The following is a 17,122-nucleotide window of genomic DNA, read 5'->3' as shown; positions in this document are numbered from 1 at the left end:
ACGTAGATCGAGCGGTAAATTGAGAGCTTTGCCTTCCGGCTCAGCTCCTTCTTCACCACAACGGATCGATACAACGTCCGCATTACTGAAGACGCCGCACCGATCCGCCTGTCGATCTCACGATCCACTCTTCCCCCACTCGTGAACAAGACTCCGAGGTACTCCTACGTAATTTTTATTTGACTTATTGAAATATTTTGTGTGACATCATGCACAAAAGTGCACTTTATTTGTTTTAAACTATTGTAATGGCATTCTGTACAAAAAGTGCACTTTAATTCACAGTAGTGTTGTTTTGATGTGTCATCTTTCGAACTACCTCACCGACAGGCCACACTACGTCAGACTGAAGGACATCACGTCTGCTGGCCCCTCTTCTCTTCACCCTGTACACCGCTGACTTCTGCTACAACTCAGAGCTGTGTCACATCCAGAAGTACGCGGATGACACAGCCATCGTCGGGTGCATCAGGGACGGCAGAGAAGAGGAGTTTCGGAATCTGGTGAGGGACTTTGTTGTCTGGTGCCACACGAACCTCTTGCAGCTCAATCCGTCAAAGACCAAGGAGCTGGTCGTTGACTTTGGGAGGTCGGGTCCACGGTCACAACCTATTGTGATCGAGGGAGTTGAGGTACAGACCGTGGACTCATTCAAGTACCTTGGGGTTTGGGTAGACAATAAGCGGGACTGGACTGTTAACACGGACCACCAGTACAAGAAAGGCTGTACTTCCTCAGGAGACTGCACTCCTTCAACATTTGTAGAAAACTCCTGTGGATGTACTACCAGTCTGTGGTTGCCAGTGTTCTCTTCTACATGGTAGTGTGCTGGGGGGGGCAGTACATCTAAGAAGGACAGCTCCAGACTTGAGAAACTGATCAGGCGGGCCGGTTCCACAATGGGAATGAAACTGGACTCACTGGTGAGGGTGGCAGAGAAGAGGACTGTTGACAAACTAGTGAGCATCCTGGATGATGCCAGTCACCCTCTGCATAGTGTTATCAGTAGCCAGAGGAGCCTGTTCAGTTCTAGACTGCTTCATCCCAAGTGCAGGACTAATAGACACAAAAACTCCTTTGTCCCACACGCCATTAGACTGTTCAACTCCTCTCTGGGGCGGGGGGCAGGGGGTACTAGGATGACAGGGGATGCAAAACAATAACAGTGCAATACGTTTTCATAACATGGTCACTACTGCCTACTTTGTCTTGTTATATTCTTATTTTACTGTTATATTGTTATTCCCATTGTTTTTATTGTTTTTGTAATATTTCTGTATTTTGTTTCCTTTTAAACCACCATTATTTACTTTTTTTATTTTTTTAAATTGATATCAACTCTGTACACTGCTGCTGGAATTTTAATTTTCCTGAAGGAACTCTCCTGAAGGAATCAATAAAGTACTATCTATCTATCTATCTATCTATCATGGACAAAAGTGCACTTATAGTTAGTTTTAAAATGTCTCTGACAATCTTGCACTTTCTACGCAAATCCCGTAGGGGTGATGAATGGACGTTCAGCGCCTAAGAGCTGCGACCTACCATCATGACCTTGAACTACCTTCCCTCTGTTGCTAGATATCTTGAGATGTATGTTGTAATATGTATATGTGCTTTGCTATGGAGGGTTTTTTTTCCCACTCCGAATTGGGCCCCCTTAGGAGCCCAGTCTGGATTGTATTTTTTTACTCATCCTTCCCCAGCGTTGACCTTTTTCCCATCTTTTACGGGGCGCCTTATGGCGACCCATCAGCGTTCTTGTTCTGTAACCCTGTACACTGTTTGTTTGTCTAATCTTTAAAGGGGAACATTATCACAATTTCTAAAGGGTTAAAAACAATAAAAATCAGTTCCCAGTGGCCTGTTGTATTTTTTGAAGTTTTTTTTTGAAATTTTACCGGTCTCCTAATTTCCCTAAAAAAAGCTTTAAAGTGCTTGATTTTCGCTATTTGCGATGCCACTATCCATTTCCCTGTGACGTCACACAGTGCTGCCAATGTAAACAAACAATGGCGAATAGCACAGCAAGATATAGCGACATTAGCTCGGATTCAAACTCGGATTTCAGCGGCTTAAGCGATTCAACAGATCACGCATGTATTGAAACGGATGGTTGGAGTATGAAAGTATTGAAGAAGAAACTGAAGCTATTGAGCTTCAGTTTCAAAGTATTCATAGCCATAGCATGGCCGAATAGCTGCGTTAGCATCGCCGGTAAAAAGTGCGGACCAAACGATCAGGACTTTCGCATCTTGTGACACTGGAGCAACTTAAATCTGTCGATTGGTAAGTGTTTGTTTCGCATTAAATGTGGGTGGAAGGAAACGTAATATAGTTGCAAATGCATCTGCAGGTTATCCATACATCTCTGTGCCATGTCTGCCTTAGCATCGCCGGTAAAATGTGGAGACACTCTGGTACATTCAATGGGGGTCTGGCGGCAGACACTTTGGCATCTTCGGGCCAGTGGTGCAACTTGAATCCCTCCCTGTTAGTGTTGTTACACCCTCCGACAACACACCGACGAGGCATGATGTCTCCAAGGTTCCCAAAAATAGTCGAAAAAACGGAAAATAACAGAGCTGAGACCCAATATTTACAATGGGTTGAAAATGAAAATGGCGGCTGTATTACCTCGGAGACGTCACATTCTGACGTCATCCCCTCCAGCGCGATAAACAGAAAGGCGTTTAATTCGGCAAAATTCACCCATTTAGAGTTCGGGAAATCGGTTAAAAAAACAAATGGTCTTTTTTCTGCACCATCAAGGTATATATTGACGCTTACATAGGTCTGGTGATAATGTTCCCCTTTAACAGGTTTGTGCTGAAACCAAAGTTTCGTTGTACTTGTGCAATGACAATAAAGACCTAGCCTATCCCTATCCAAAATTATATGCATGTCTGTGCTACTGCTTAATAACTGTTTAAAAATACAGTTTTGGTCAATTGACTTAGTTTTGATTTCCCTTTTTGCATGAAAGTTTAAAAGTAGCATATATAAATGCAGTCTGAAGAAGAATGTTTTGATGAAGACACATAGAGTCATCATACTGCTGTGATTATATGTGTTCATTCAAGGCTAAGGCAAAATATCGAGATATATATGGTTTATCGTGACATGGCTTAAAAATATCGAGATATTATTAAAAGGCCATATCGCCCAGCCCTACAAGCAATACACTAACTTTGTCTTTTTGCGTGTCGCCGCTGTTGTGCAGTTGCACCGACATCAGCTGCAGCAGCTCCAGCAGTTTCAGGTTGGCCTCGCCGTTCCTTCTGCTGAGGTAAAGGATGATCTGCAGCCTCCTCAGCAGCTGAGCCAGACTCGGGTCAGCGCTCGTCTCGACAGCCTTGCTCAGGTACTCTTTAGAGCAAAAAAAAAAGCCGATATTTTTTTAGTGTCAACGCGGTGAAGCCAGGTCACTGACGTCAAAACTGACCGGCAGCGGCGCTCAGGTCACACTTGAACACCAGCTCTTTGGCCATGACCAGCATGTGGACCAGAGCCACGAGACGGAGCAGCTGCTCCTGGTCTGAGAGCGACAGCGGGTTGTGATTCTGCGGATGCTTTCAAGTTGCGTGTTTGTGTGTACCTCTGACCAGCTCCCCCCTCTCCGCTTGCGTCCTCCTGCACAGCGCCAACTCCTGCTGTCGCAGAGCGTAGCGCGTTTGGTCCGGAGCCAGGCGCTCAAAGTTCTTCCAGGCGGGCAGGTTGAGGCCCAACTCCCTGGCAGAGGTCAGACGAGGCTGAGCGAAGTCCAGCAGCTCACGGTAGGCCTGATACTGACTGTCTGCAAAACAAAAAAGGGAGCTTTTTCACAAATGTATGGAATGGGAAAAAGAAATGGGGTGAAAAATATATTTGTTGTTGTAATATGGTTTCTGCAGGAGGAAAAATATGATACAAACCTTCCTAATTGTTAGAAAGCCCACTGTTTAATATGTTTGGGTTTATGCTTCACTGATGAGAGTATTTGGTGAGCGCCGTTTTGTCCTACTAATTTCAGAGGCCCCTGAACTCACCGCTGTGGACTGTGACTCAACAGTTTGTTTACACATATAACTTTCTCCGACGCTGCCACAGAAAAACGTGTTTTATGCCACTTCTTCTTTGTCTCGTTTTGTCCACCAAGCGTTTTATACCGTGAGTGAATGCACAAAGGTGAGCTTTTTTTGATTTTATTGACTTGTTATGGTGTGCTAATCTGGCATATTTGGTGAGCGACATTTTGTCCTACTAATTTCAGAGGGCCCTGAACTCACCGCTGTGGACTGTGACTCAACAGTTTGTTTACACATATAACTTTCTCCGACGCTGCCACAGAAAAACGTGTTTTATGCCACTTCTTCTTTGTCTCGTTTTGTCCTCCAAGCGTTTTATACTGTGCGTGAATGCACAAAGGTGAGCTTTTTTTGATTTTATTGACTTGTTATGGCGTGCTAATCTGGCATATTTGGTGAGCGACATTTTGTCCTACTAATTTCAGAGGCCCCTGAACTCACCGCTGTGGACTGTGACTCAACAGTTTCTTTACACATATAACTTTCTCCGACGCTGCCACAGAAAAACGTGTTTTATGCCACTTCTTCTTTGTCTCGTTTTGTCCACCAAGCATTTTATACTGTGCGTGAATGCACAAAGGTGAGCTTTTTTGATTTTATTGACTTGTTATGGCGTGCTAATCTGGCATATTTGGTGAGCGACATTTTGTCCTACTAATTTCAGAGGCCCCTGAACTCACCGCTGTGGACTGTGACTCAACAGTTTTTTTTACACATATAACTTTCTCCGACGCTGCCACAGAAAAACCTGTTTTATGCCACTTCTTCTTTGTCTCGTTTTGTCCACCAAGCATTTTATACTGTGCGTGAATGCACAAAGGTGAGCTTTTTTTGATTTTATTGACTTGTAATGGCGTGCTAATCTGGCATATTTGGTGAGTGACATTTTGTCCTACTAATTTCAGAGGCCCCTGAACTCACCGCTGTGGACTGTGACTCAACAGTTTGTTTACACATATAACTTTCTCCGACGCTGCCACAGAAAAACGTGTTTTATGCCACTTCTTCTTCGTCTCGTTTTGTCCACCAAGCGTTTTATACTGTGCGTGAATGCACAAAGGTGAGCTTTTTTGATTTTATTGACTTGTTATGGCGTGCTAATCTGGCATATTTGGTGAGCGACATTTTGTCCTACTAATTTCAGAGGCCCCTGAACTCACCGCTGTGGACTGTGACTCAACAGTTTGTTTACACATATAACTTTCTCCGACGCTGCCACAGAAAAACCTGTTTTATGCCACTTCTTCTTTGTCTCGTTTTGTCCACCAAGCATTTTATACTGTGCGTGAATGCACAAAGGTGAGCTTTTTTGATTTTATTGACTTGTAATGGCGTGCTAATCTGGCATATTTGGTGAGCGACATTTTGTCCTACTAATTTCAGAGGCCCCTGAACTCACCGCTGTGGACTGTGACTCAACAGTTTGTTTACACATATAACTTTCTCCGACGCTGCCACAGAAAAACGTGTTTTATGCCACTTCTTCTTGGTCTCGTTTTGTCCACCAAGCGTTTTATACTGCGAGTGAATGCACAAAGGTGAGCTTTTTTTGATTTTATTGACTCGTTATGGCGTGCTAATCTGGCATATTTGGTGAGCGACATTTTGTCCTACTAATTTCAGAGGCCCCTGAACTCACCGCTGTTGACTGTGACTCAACAGTTTGTTTACACATATAACTTTCTCCGACGCTGCCACAGAAAAACGTGTTTTATGCCACTTCTTCTTGGTCTCGTTTTGTCCACCAAGCGTTTTATACTGTGCGTGAATGCACAAAGGTGAGCTTTTTTGATTTTATTGACTTGTTATGGCGTGCTAATCTGGCATATTTGGTGAGCGACATTTTGTCCTACTAATTTCAGAGGCCCCTGAACTCACCGCTGTGGACTGTGACTCAACAGTTTGTTTACACATATAACTTTCTCCAGCGCTGCCACAGAAAAACGTGTTTTATGCCACTTCTTCTTTGTCTCGTTTTGTCCACCAAGCGTTTTATACTGTGCGTGAATGCACAAAGGTGAGCTTTTTTGATTTTATTGACTTGTTATGGCGTGCTAATCTGGCATATTTGGTGAGCGACATTTTGTCCTACTAATTTCAGAGGCCCCTGAACTCACCGCTGTGGACTGTGACTCAACAGTTTGTTTACACATATAACTTTCTCCGACGCTGCCACAGAAAAACCTGTTTTATGCCACTTCTTCTTTGTCTCGTTTTGTCCACCAAGCATTTTATACTGTGCGTGAATGCACAAAGGTGAGCTTTTTTGATTTTATTGACTTGTAATGGCGTGCTAATCTGGCATATTTGGTGAGCGACATTTCGTCCTACTAATTTCAGAGGCCCCTGAACTCACCGCTGTGGACTGTGACTCAACAGTTTGTTTACACATATAACTTTCTCCGACGCTGCCACAGAAAAACGTGTTTTATGCCACTTCTTCTTGGTCTCGTTTTGTCCACCAAGCGTTTTATACTGCGAGTGAATGCACAAAGGTGAGCTTTTTTTGATTTTATTGACTTGTTATGGCGTGCTAATCTGGCATATTTGGTGAGCGACATTTTGTCCTACTAATTTCAGAGGCCCCTGAACTCACCGCTGTGGACTGTGACTCAACAGTTTGTTTACACATATAACTTTCTCCGACGCTGCCACAGAAAAACGTGTTTTATGCCACTTCTTCTTCGTCTCGTTTTATCCACCAAGCGTTTTATACTGTGCGTGAATGCACAAAGGTGAGCTTTTTTTGATTTTATTGACTTGTTATGGCGTGCTAATCTGGCATATTTGGTGAGCGCCATTTTGTCCTATTAATTTCAGAGGCCCCTGAACTCACCGCTGTGGACTGTGACTCAACAGTTTGTTTACACATATAACTTTCTCCGACGCTGCCACAGAAAAACGTGTTTTATGCCACTTCTTCTTCGTCTCGTTTTGTCCACCAAGCGTTTTATACTGTGCGTGAATGCACAAAGGTGAGCTTTTTTTGATTTTATTGACTTGTTATGGCGTGCTAATCTGGCATATTTGGTGAGCGACATTTTGTCCTACTAATTTCAGAGACCCCTGAACTCACCGCTGTGGACTATGACTCAACAGTTTGTTTACACATATAACTTTCTCCGACGCTGCCACAGAAAAACGTGTTTTATGCCACTTCTTCTTTGTCTCGTTTTGTCCACCAAGCGTTTTATACTGTGCGTGAATGCACAAAGGTGAGCTTTTTTTGATTTTATTGACTTGTTATGGCATGCTAATCTGGCATATTTGGTCACGGGGCGGTTTAGCTCGGTTGGTAGAGTGGCCGTGCCAGCAACTTGAGGGTTGCAGGTTCGATTCCCGCTTCCGCCATCCTAGTCAATGCCGTTGTGTCCTTGGGCAAGAGACTTTACCCACCTGCTCCCAGTGCCACCCACACTGGTTTAAATGTTACTTAGATATTGGATTTCACTATGTAAAGCGCTTTGAGTCACTAGAGAAAAGCGCTATATAAAAATATAATTCAATATATAATTCACTGCATGACTGCAAGCTAATCGATGCTAACATTTAGGCTAGCTGTATAGACATATTGCATCATTATGCCTCGTTTGGAGGTATATCAGAGCTCATTTAATTTCCTTTACTTATGTCCTCTGTGTATTTAGTTTATTTTCCCTGTTCCATGACAAATTATCCGTATGTAATATTGACAGCATTTCTGAGTGTGCCATGTTGTTCCAGACCACAGCAAACGTTGGCCAGCATGCAAAGATTGTAATGAATCCATTAGAAGAAGACAGCCTGCCGTTCTCTTTAACTTGGAAACACACATCTATACCTTTGGCCATTCTAGGACAGTCATTTCCAGGAGTTAGCTCACCCTCTGAGAAAGTTTTACTAATGTTTTCCAGTGTTGTAAAAATGTGTAGAATATAATTAAATTTGAACATTTCTGTCAACGAAGACCAGCCTGCGACTCATTTTGACAGTAGGCAAATATAGCTAATTAGCCACTTACATCATGTGTTGCCGCCATTATAACACTTACATAAGTCTTTTAATTTTTTGCGGCCCCAGACAGATTCCTTTCTTGTATTTTTGGTCCCACATAGCTCTTTCAACATTTTGGGTTGCCGACCCCTGTACTAGTGTGTGTGGACATTTCTTTATCACTGATTACCAAGCTATTGACTCTTTGTGAACATTCACTTTTTTGGTGATAATATTTGTGTGGGCCCTGGGTCGCTCCGTAGTGGAAAAGTTGGCCCCTGAAGGTGAGAAAGGTTAACAATCCCTAACTTTGACTATATTTTTAAATTTTTTTAACTCCATATTCTATACTGTTCATTAGTGTTACCTGGGGTTGCAAAGGGGTGGAACGTTTACGGTAAATTTCCGGAAATTTACCACGTGAAGATAAGCTCGGGAAGTTTGGAAATTTTAACGATTTTTTGATCATTCAAAGTTGGACGCTGTCCATCTTATTCTGTAGAATAAGATGAGAAGCTTGTAAAACACTAATGCAAGGCCACACACAGATATAAAGAGTCAGCTAAACAATTGGAGTAGTCTTTAAAAATATTTTACTGATGGGACAAATGAATAGAAATAGGCTAGATCAGGGGTGTCAAACTCAAATACAGAGTGGGCCAAAATTTTAAATGGAACAAAGCCGCGGGCCAAGGTTGAACAAATTAACCTTTTAATAGGGACCCAAACAAGTTTTGCATTAAATATTGAACAAGCAATATATATAACTTTAGTGACATGCAAAATCCAGTTTCAAACAATAATAATAATAATTAAAAAAAATATCAATGGCATATCAAATAAAATTTAAATAAAAATGTTATGCCTATTTTTGTATTTGCAATATTCTGAGGTAAATATAAAAACATTTCCACAGGCTAGTAATAAATTTGAAAATAAAATAACTATAATGAATGAACCAAACATTCAAGCCTTGAAGTAGCAAGAGAAAATGCGTGAATAAAACGTTAATTATTGGTCAGTTTGCTGGAAGTTTCCCGGAAGAGTTGGTGCTGCAAGGGGTTCTGGGTATTTGTTCTGTTGTGTTACGGTGCGGATGTTCACCCGAAATGTTTGGTGTGGGTTCACAGTGTGGCGCATATTTGTAACAGTGCTAAAGTTGTTTATACGGCCACCCTCAGTGTGACCTGTATGGCTGTTGACCAAGTATGCCTTGCATTCACTTGTGCATGTGTGTAAAAGCCACAAATATTATGTGACACGCTGTTAGTATGGAGGAAAAGCGGACGTGACGACAGGTTGTAGAGAACGCTAAAGGCAGTGCCTTAAATGCACGCCCCCAATATAGTTGTCCAGGTGGAAATCGGTAGAAATTCGGGAGAATGGTTGCCCCGGGAGATTTTCGGGAGGGGCACTGAACTTCGGGAGTCTACCGGGAAAATTAGGAGGGTTGGCAAGTATGAGTATTAGCGGTGAATGCGGTGTTACAGCGGCACCGACGCTGTATAACACCGGCGGGCCAGATCTAATGCTAAATTGATATTGCCTCAAGGGCCAAATTAAATTACACGGCGGGCCAGAGTTTGACACCCATGGGCTAGATGAATAAATGAACACTCAATAAGCACGCAAAATCCAAAAGTGGCTTTGGAGCAATTAAAGCTGCTCACACGGTCACTAAGGTGGTCACTGTGTTTGACAGATCAACTTAATGTGTATTATATTTATCCATGACAGCATTTTTGTTGTAACTTGTGAGGTGTGTGTGTTAAAATCATGGTTGTTTTTTACAAATAATGACAAATGTGAACAAGAGCATGTATTGTCTTTGCGTGATGACGTAAATGAGATGTGGTTGTATTGTATATTAAGTATGTGTCCATGAAAGGGCATTTTATGACTTTTCTTAATTAGATTACGTGATATGGTATGATTTTATTGTAATAATTTTATTGCATGATTTTTGTATCCCTTTAATTTAGGTAGCAGATGGAAATGAGCTACTTAGCTATAATCTGGTACAGAACATATCTGTCTTTGAGCTTAATGTTTCTGTGCATTGTTCCTTCAAATAAAGACCAAACTAACTATAACCTACATTCTTGCATGACAACAAAGGGCAAGGGAAACTACACGTTCCATCCATCCATCCATTTTCTACCGCTTATTCCCTTTCGGGGTCGGGGGGGGGGGGGCGCTGGCGCCTATCTCAGCTACAATCGGGCGGAAGGCGGGGTACACCTTGGACAAGTCGCCACCTCATCGCAGGGCCAACACAGATAGACAGACAACATTCACACACTAGGGACAATTTAGTGTTGCCAATCAACCTATCCCCAGGTGCATGTCTTTGGAAGTGGGAGGAAGCCGGAGTACCCGGAGGGAACCCACGCATTCACGGGGAGAACATGCAAACTCCACACAGAAAGCCTGGATTTGAACCCAGGACTGTAGGACCTTCGTATTGTGAGGCAGACGCACTAACCCCTCTGCCACTGTGAAGCCCCAAAAAAACTACACGTTTTCATTCAGTATTTGCTAGTTGAACTTCACAGATCACAAAAAAAAGTATCGCTAACGTTGTTAGCACAAATGAATGGGATTTAACATAGAGAAAATTAGCATCATGGCTAACGGAGAAATATTTTCACTTCATTGTGAGACTGTGGTGGTCTATAAACCTAGCTAGCTAGAGATATTGGCCCCAAAATCATTGAACAAGTACAGGAACAGCTATCTAGCTTTAATGGAATTCTGCTGGAGTAGTACACAGTCATACAGTAACAAGCAATTACACCTCTATTACACTTAAATACCATAGATCAAATATATTTACCCCAGTAATATCAACACTTACCTGACTGGATGAAGTACTTGGGCTCAAATACTAGTGAGGCCTCAATATCTCTGCTGTAGTGTTTTGTGCATGTGATGGAGGAATGCACAGTGAAGGGTTGAAATTGAACTGAATTTGCATTAAATCAGGTTGTTTTAGCTAATAATCATGCTGGGAGATCTAGCATGTTGCATTCAATTTTTATTCCCATTAATTCCCATGGAGAGTTTTCAACTTTGAATATTCACGGAATTTTGCAACCCCAGTGTTACCATTACTGAGTTATTGTGCAGGTAGATGGGGAAATAACTACAAAAGTACACTTCATTCATTAACGGTGTTACAAAAAAGATCAGTTAGAATAATAATACAGAATGTTGGATGTCGGGAACATTCAAATCACTTATTCATTGAATCGAAAATACGGAAATTCCACGACATTTGCAAACAGCTACAATTATGCACAAAGCAAACTATATCCTGCTAACCAAGAATATACAAGAATTATTCTCAACAAAAGAGGAGAAATATAATCTTGGACAAAAATGTCATTTAAAACATTTGTACGCAAGTACAACCCTTAAGACCATCAGTATATCAGTATGTGGAATTAAATGATGGGAAATAAGCAAATAAATTAAAAATGTACTAATATGATCCACTTTAAGAAATTCTTCAAACTTAAAGGGGAACATTATCACCAAACCTATGTAAGCGTCAATATATACCTTGATGTTGCAGAAAAAAGACCATGTATTTTTTTAACCGATTTCCGAACTCTAAATGGGTGAATTTTGGCGAATTAAACGCCTTTCTGTTTATCGCGCTGGAGGCGATGACGTCAGAATGTGACGTCGCCGAGGTAACACAGCCGCCATTTTCATTTTCAACACATTACAAACACCGGGTCTCAGCTCTGTTATTTTCCGTTTTTTTGACTATTTTTTGGAACCTTGGAGACATCATGCCTGGTGGGTGTGTTGTCGGAGGGTGTAACAACACTAACAGGGAGGGATTCAAGTTGCACCACTGGCCCCAAGATGCCAAAGTGTCTGCCGCCAGACCCCCATTGAATGTGCCAGAGTGTCTCCACATTTGACCGGCGATGCTAAGGCAACATGGCACAGAGATGTATGGATAACCTGCAAATGCATTTGCAACGATAGTCAACGAAATCACAAAGGTGAGTTTTGTTGATGTTGACTGCCAGCTAATCGATGCTAACATGCTACGCTAATCGATGCTAACATGCTATTTACCGGCGGTGCTCAAGCAGACATGGTACAGAGATGTATGGATAACCTGTAGATGCATTTGCAACTATATTACGTTTCCTTCCACCCACATTTAATGCGAAAAAAACACTTACCAATCGACGGATTTAAGTTACTCCAGTGTCAAAAGATGCAAACGTCCTGATCGTTTGGTCCGCACATTTTACCGGCGATGCTAACGCAGCTATTCGGCCATGCTTTGGCTATGAATAGCGTCAATAGCTATTCGCTCAATAGCTTCAGTTTCTTCTTCAATACTTTCATACTCCAACCATCTGTTTCAATACATGCGTAATCTGTTGAATCGCTTAAGTCGCTGAAATCCGAGTTTGAATCCGAGCTAATGTCGCTATATCTTGCTGTGGTATTCCCATTGTTTGTTTACATTGGCAGCACTGTGTGACGTCACAGGGAAATGGATAGTGGTTTCGAAGATAGCGAAAATAAGGCACTTTAAAGCTTTATTTAGGGATATTCCGAGACCGGTAAAATTTTGAAAAAAACTTCAAAAAATACAACAAGCCACTGGGAACTGATTTTTTATTGTTTTTAACCCTTTTGAAATTGTGATAATGTTCCCCTTTAAAGTGTTTACAATTTACAAAGAAGAACAACCATGATAAACATTCTGAATTGATTTCATTCATCCATTCAATTTCTAGATAATCTTATTTATCTCACCATATGAAATATAACTCATTATAACATTATTATTTATTTATATTTATTGTTATTACCGTATTTTTCGGACTATAACTCACAGTTTTTTTCATAGTTAGGCCAGGGGTGCAACTTATACTCAGGAGCGACTTATGTGTGAAATCATTAACACATTACTTTAAAATATTAATATTATTTAGCTCATTCACGTAAGAGACTAGACGTATAATATTTCATCGGATTTAGCGATCAGGAGTGGCAGATTGTTTGGTAAAGGTATAGCATGTTCTATATGTTATAGTTATTTGAATGACTCTTACCATAATATGTTAGGTTAACATACCGGGCACCTTCTCAGTTGGTTATTTATGCCTCATAGGGACGGCGTGGCGCAGTGGGAGAGTGGCCGTGCGCAACCCGAGGGTCCCTGGTTCAATCCCCACCTAGTACCAACCTCGTCACGTCCGTTGTGTCCTGAGCAAGACACTTCACCCTTGCTCCTGATGGGTGCTGGTTAGCGCCTTGCATGGCAGCTCCCTCCATCAGTGTGTGAATGGGTAAATGTGGAAGTAGTGTCAAAGCGCTTTGAGTACCTTGAAGGTAGAAAAGCGCTATACAAGTACAACCCATTTATCATTTTATATAACGTACACTTATTCAGCATGTTGTTCACTATTCTTTACTTATTTTAAATTGCCTTTCAAATGTCTATTTTTGGTGTTGGGTTTTATCAAATAAATTTCCCCAAAATATGCGATTTATACTCCGGAGCGACTTATATTGTATGTTTTTTTCCTTCTTTATTATGCAATTTTGGCAGGTGCGACTTATACTCCGGAGCGACTTGTACTCCGAAAAATAAGGTACTTATATTGTGAATACACCGAGAACAGGAGGTGAACAAACGTTTTAGCAACTGCTATGTAAAAGAAAAATGGGTAGGATTAAATAAGCTCTGCTTCTTCCTACTCCTTTTCGAACATGTTGAATGGAAAAACTGGGAAATTGTGATGTAGGAGCGGCATAGCTCGATTGGTAGAGTGGCCGTTGCCCGCAACTTGAGAGTTCCAGGTTCGATTCCGGCTTCCGCTATCCTAGTCACTGCCGTTGTGTCCTTGGGCAAGACACTTTACCCACCTGCTCCCAGTGCCACCAACACTGGTTTGAATGTAACTCAGATATTGGGTTTCACTGTGTAAAGTGCTATATAAATATAATTCACTTCATGAATCATGTTGTATGTATGCATGTTCACAATAAACTCAACCCAATTTGATACAGCACTTACATTTTTCTCATTTTAATTTCAAGCTTAAATTAAACAAATTATACAAACCCCGTTTCCATATGAGTTGTGTTAGATGTAAATATAAATGGAATACAATGATTTGCGAATCATTTTCAACCCATATTCAGTTGAATGCACTACAAAGACAAGATATTTGATGTTCAAAGTGATACATTTTTTTTTTTTTTTTTGCAAATAATAATTAACTTAGAATTTCATGGCTGCAACACGTGCCAAAGTAGTTGGGAAAGGGCATGTTCACCACTGTGTTTCATTACCTTTTCTTTTAACAACATTCAATAAACCTTTGGGAACTGAGGAGACACATTTTTTAGGCTTTTCAGGTGGAATTCTTTCCCATTCTTTTTTTGTTGTTGTTCCGTTGGGGTATTTTTGGCTTCATAATGTGCCACACATTTTCAATGGGAGACAGGTCTGGACTACAGGCAAGCCAGTCTAGTACCCCCACTCTTTTACTATGTCGCCACGGTGTTGTAAAAAGTGACTTGGCATTGTCTTGCTGAAATAATCAATCAATGTTTATTTATATAGCCCTAAATCACTAGTGTCTCAAAGGGCTGCACAAACCACAACGACATCCTCGGTAGAGCCCACATAAGGGCAAGGAAAACTCACCCCAGTGGGACGTCGGTGACAATGATGACTATGAGAAACCTTGGAGAGGACTGCATTATGTATATATATATATATATATATATATATATATATATATATATATATATATATATATATATATATATATATATATATATATATCATGTTGATTGGATTTGTTCTTGTAGCTTTTGTTTTTTAATAGAAAAATGTAGTCTGCTTAAGCCTTTAATGAAACAACCACCTATTTCCTAAAGTGTGTGTGTGTGAAGTGAAGTGAATTATATTTATATAGCGCTTTTTCTCTAGTGACTCAAAGCGCTTTACATAGTGAAACCCAATATCTAAGTTACATTCAAACCAGTGTGGGTGGCACTGGAAGCAGGTGGGTAAAGTGTCTTGCCCAAGGACACAACAGTAGTGACTAGGTTGGCAGAAGCGGGAATTGAACCTGCAACCCTCAAGTTGCTGGCACGGCCACTCTACCAACCAAGCTAAACCGCCTGTGTGTGTGTGTGTGTGTGTTTGTTTGTTTGTTTGTTTGTTTGTTTCAGAGAGGCTGTCAGACCAGAGTGATTGACAGCAGTGAAGCAGGAGTACAAAGTGTGTGTAGTGTGATGAGAAGTACTCAGACTGATCAGCCGGATCATTTAAGTCCAAAGCTCCTTCAGGATCAACAACACGAGCTTCATTCCGAGGGCCTGAAGGAGTTTGTGCGCGGCGTGGAAGCCGTCATCAGAGAGCTGGTCAGGAATGCCAATAAGCAGGGGTGTCCATGATGACGTTGCTTGGATGGCGACATATGTTGTTCCAAAACCTGTATGTACCTTTCAGCATTAATGGTGCCTTCACAGATGTGTAAGTTACCCATGCCTTGGGCACTAATGCACCCCCATACCATCACAGATGCTGGCTTTTCAACTTTGCACCTAGAACAGTCCTGATGGTTCTTTTCCTCTTTGGTCTGGAGGACACGACATTCACCGTTTCCAAAAAACAATTTGAAAGGTGGACTCGTCAGACCACAAAACACTTTTCCACTTTGCATCAGTCCATCTTAGATGATCTCGGGCCCAGAGAAGCCGGCAGCGTTCCTTGCTGTTGTTGATAAATGGCTTTGGCTTTGCATAGTAGAGTTTTAACTTGCACTTACAGATGTAGCGACAATCTGTAGTTACTGACAGTGGTTTGCGGAAGTGTTCCTGAGCCCATGTGGTGATGTCCTTAACACAGTGATGTCCCTTTTTGATGCAGTACTGCGCGAGGGAACGAAGGTCCGTTATATTATCGCTTACGTGCCGGGATTTCTCCAGATTCTCTGAACGGTTTGATGGTATTACGGACTGTAGATGGTGAAATTCCTAAATGCCTTGCAATAGCCCGTTGAGGAATGTTGTTCTTAAAATGTTTGACAATTTGCTTACGCATTTGTTCACAAAGTGGTGACCGTTTCCCAATCCTTGTTTCTGAATGACTGAGCATTTCACGGAAGCTGTTTTTATACCCAATCATGGCATCCACCTGTTCCCAATTAGCCTGCACACCTGTGGGATGTTCCAAATAAGTGTTTGATGAGAATTCCGAAACTTTATCAGTATTTATTGCCACCTTTCTCAACTTCTTTGTCACGTGTTGCTGGCATCAAATTCTAAAGTTAATGATTATTTGCACACAAAAAAAAAGTGTTTATCAGTTTGAACATCAAATATGTTGTCTTTGTAGCATATTCAACTGAATATGGGTTGAAAAGGATTTGCAAATCATTGTATTCTGTTTATATTTACATCTAACACAATTTCCCAACTCATATGGAAACGGGGTTTGTAAATTGTATATCTTATTTAAAATTGTATCGAATCAAGTGATATTTATTATTGTTTATTTTGGACACGTTTTTAATTGACAGCTGAGTTAAGACATTGTGAAGCACACACCAGCAGGGGGCGTATACGTTTTGATAGAATTTATAGATTTCATATTGTAAAGCTGACAAGGCCCCTGCCATGAGTTTGCTTTCGAGTGCATTCATGTTGCGACAGTGAAGGCGGCGTGAGAGTCGTACCTGTGGCCTGGACCTCCACCACTCTGCTGCCATCATGGGTGAAGCGCAGAGCGTCGGTTGGAGGCATCTCAGCGTCAGCATTATTCTGCCCTCTGGTGGCGTGTCCTGATGCTGCAGCGGCGCTCAGCGTCCTCTCTGCCAGCGTGTGTGTGATCTCAGGAGGCTGCTGCTGCTGCTCCTCTGACTCAATTGCTGTTTCCTGCTGCGCTGGTGCTGATGAACCACAAATGACATTTTAAAAATGACAATGCTCTTTTTTGTCTGACCACAAGATGAAGCCAGCTGTTATTAGAGATGTCCGATTGTCCAACTCTTAATTACCGAGTCCGATATCAACCGATACCGATA

The 17,122-nt window shown here is 41.5% G+C and overlaps 1 protein-coding gene across 3 annotated transcripts in view; it reads right to left on the bottom strand.

Annotated features, from left to right (window-relative positions):
- LOC133549646 (protein shortage in chiasmata 1 ortholog) overlaps nt 1-17,122 on the bottom strand; it is a 96,388-nt gene that overhangs the window by 36,678 nt on the left and 42,588 nt on the right. For 2 of the 3 annotated variants that reach the window (XM_061895288.1, XM_061895279.1), the window contains exons 14-17: nt 16,775-16,987; nt 3,599-3,796; nt 3,446-3,538; nt 3,191-3,369 (exon numbers count right to left, since the gene is read on the bottom strand). In XM_061895288.1, coding sequence (XP_061751272.1) covers nt 3,191-3,369; nt 3,446-3,538; nt 3,599-3,796; nt 16,775-16,987 — 683 coding nt within the window. The remainder of the gene's footprint in view (nt 1-3,190; nt 3,370-3,445; nt 3,539-3,598; nt 3,797-16,774; nt 16,988-17,122) is intronic. The other variant, XM_061895300.1, reaches the window with a different exon arrangement.

This window comes from Nerophis ophidion, linkage group LG01, assembly GCF_033978795.1.
Source record: "Nerophis ophidion isolate RoL-2023_Sa linkage group LG01, RoL_Noph_v1.0, whole genome shotgun sequence".
Classification (NCBI taxonomy): Eukaryota; Metazoa; Chordata; class Actinopteri; order Syngnathiformes; family Syngnathidae; genus Nerophis; species Nerophis ophidion.
This window is presented reverse-complemented; position numbering and strand designations above follow the sequence as displayed.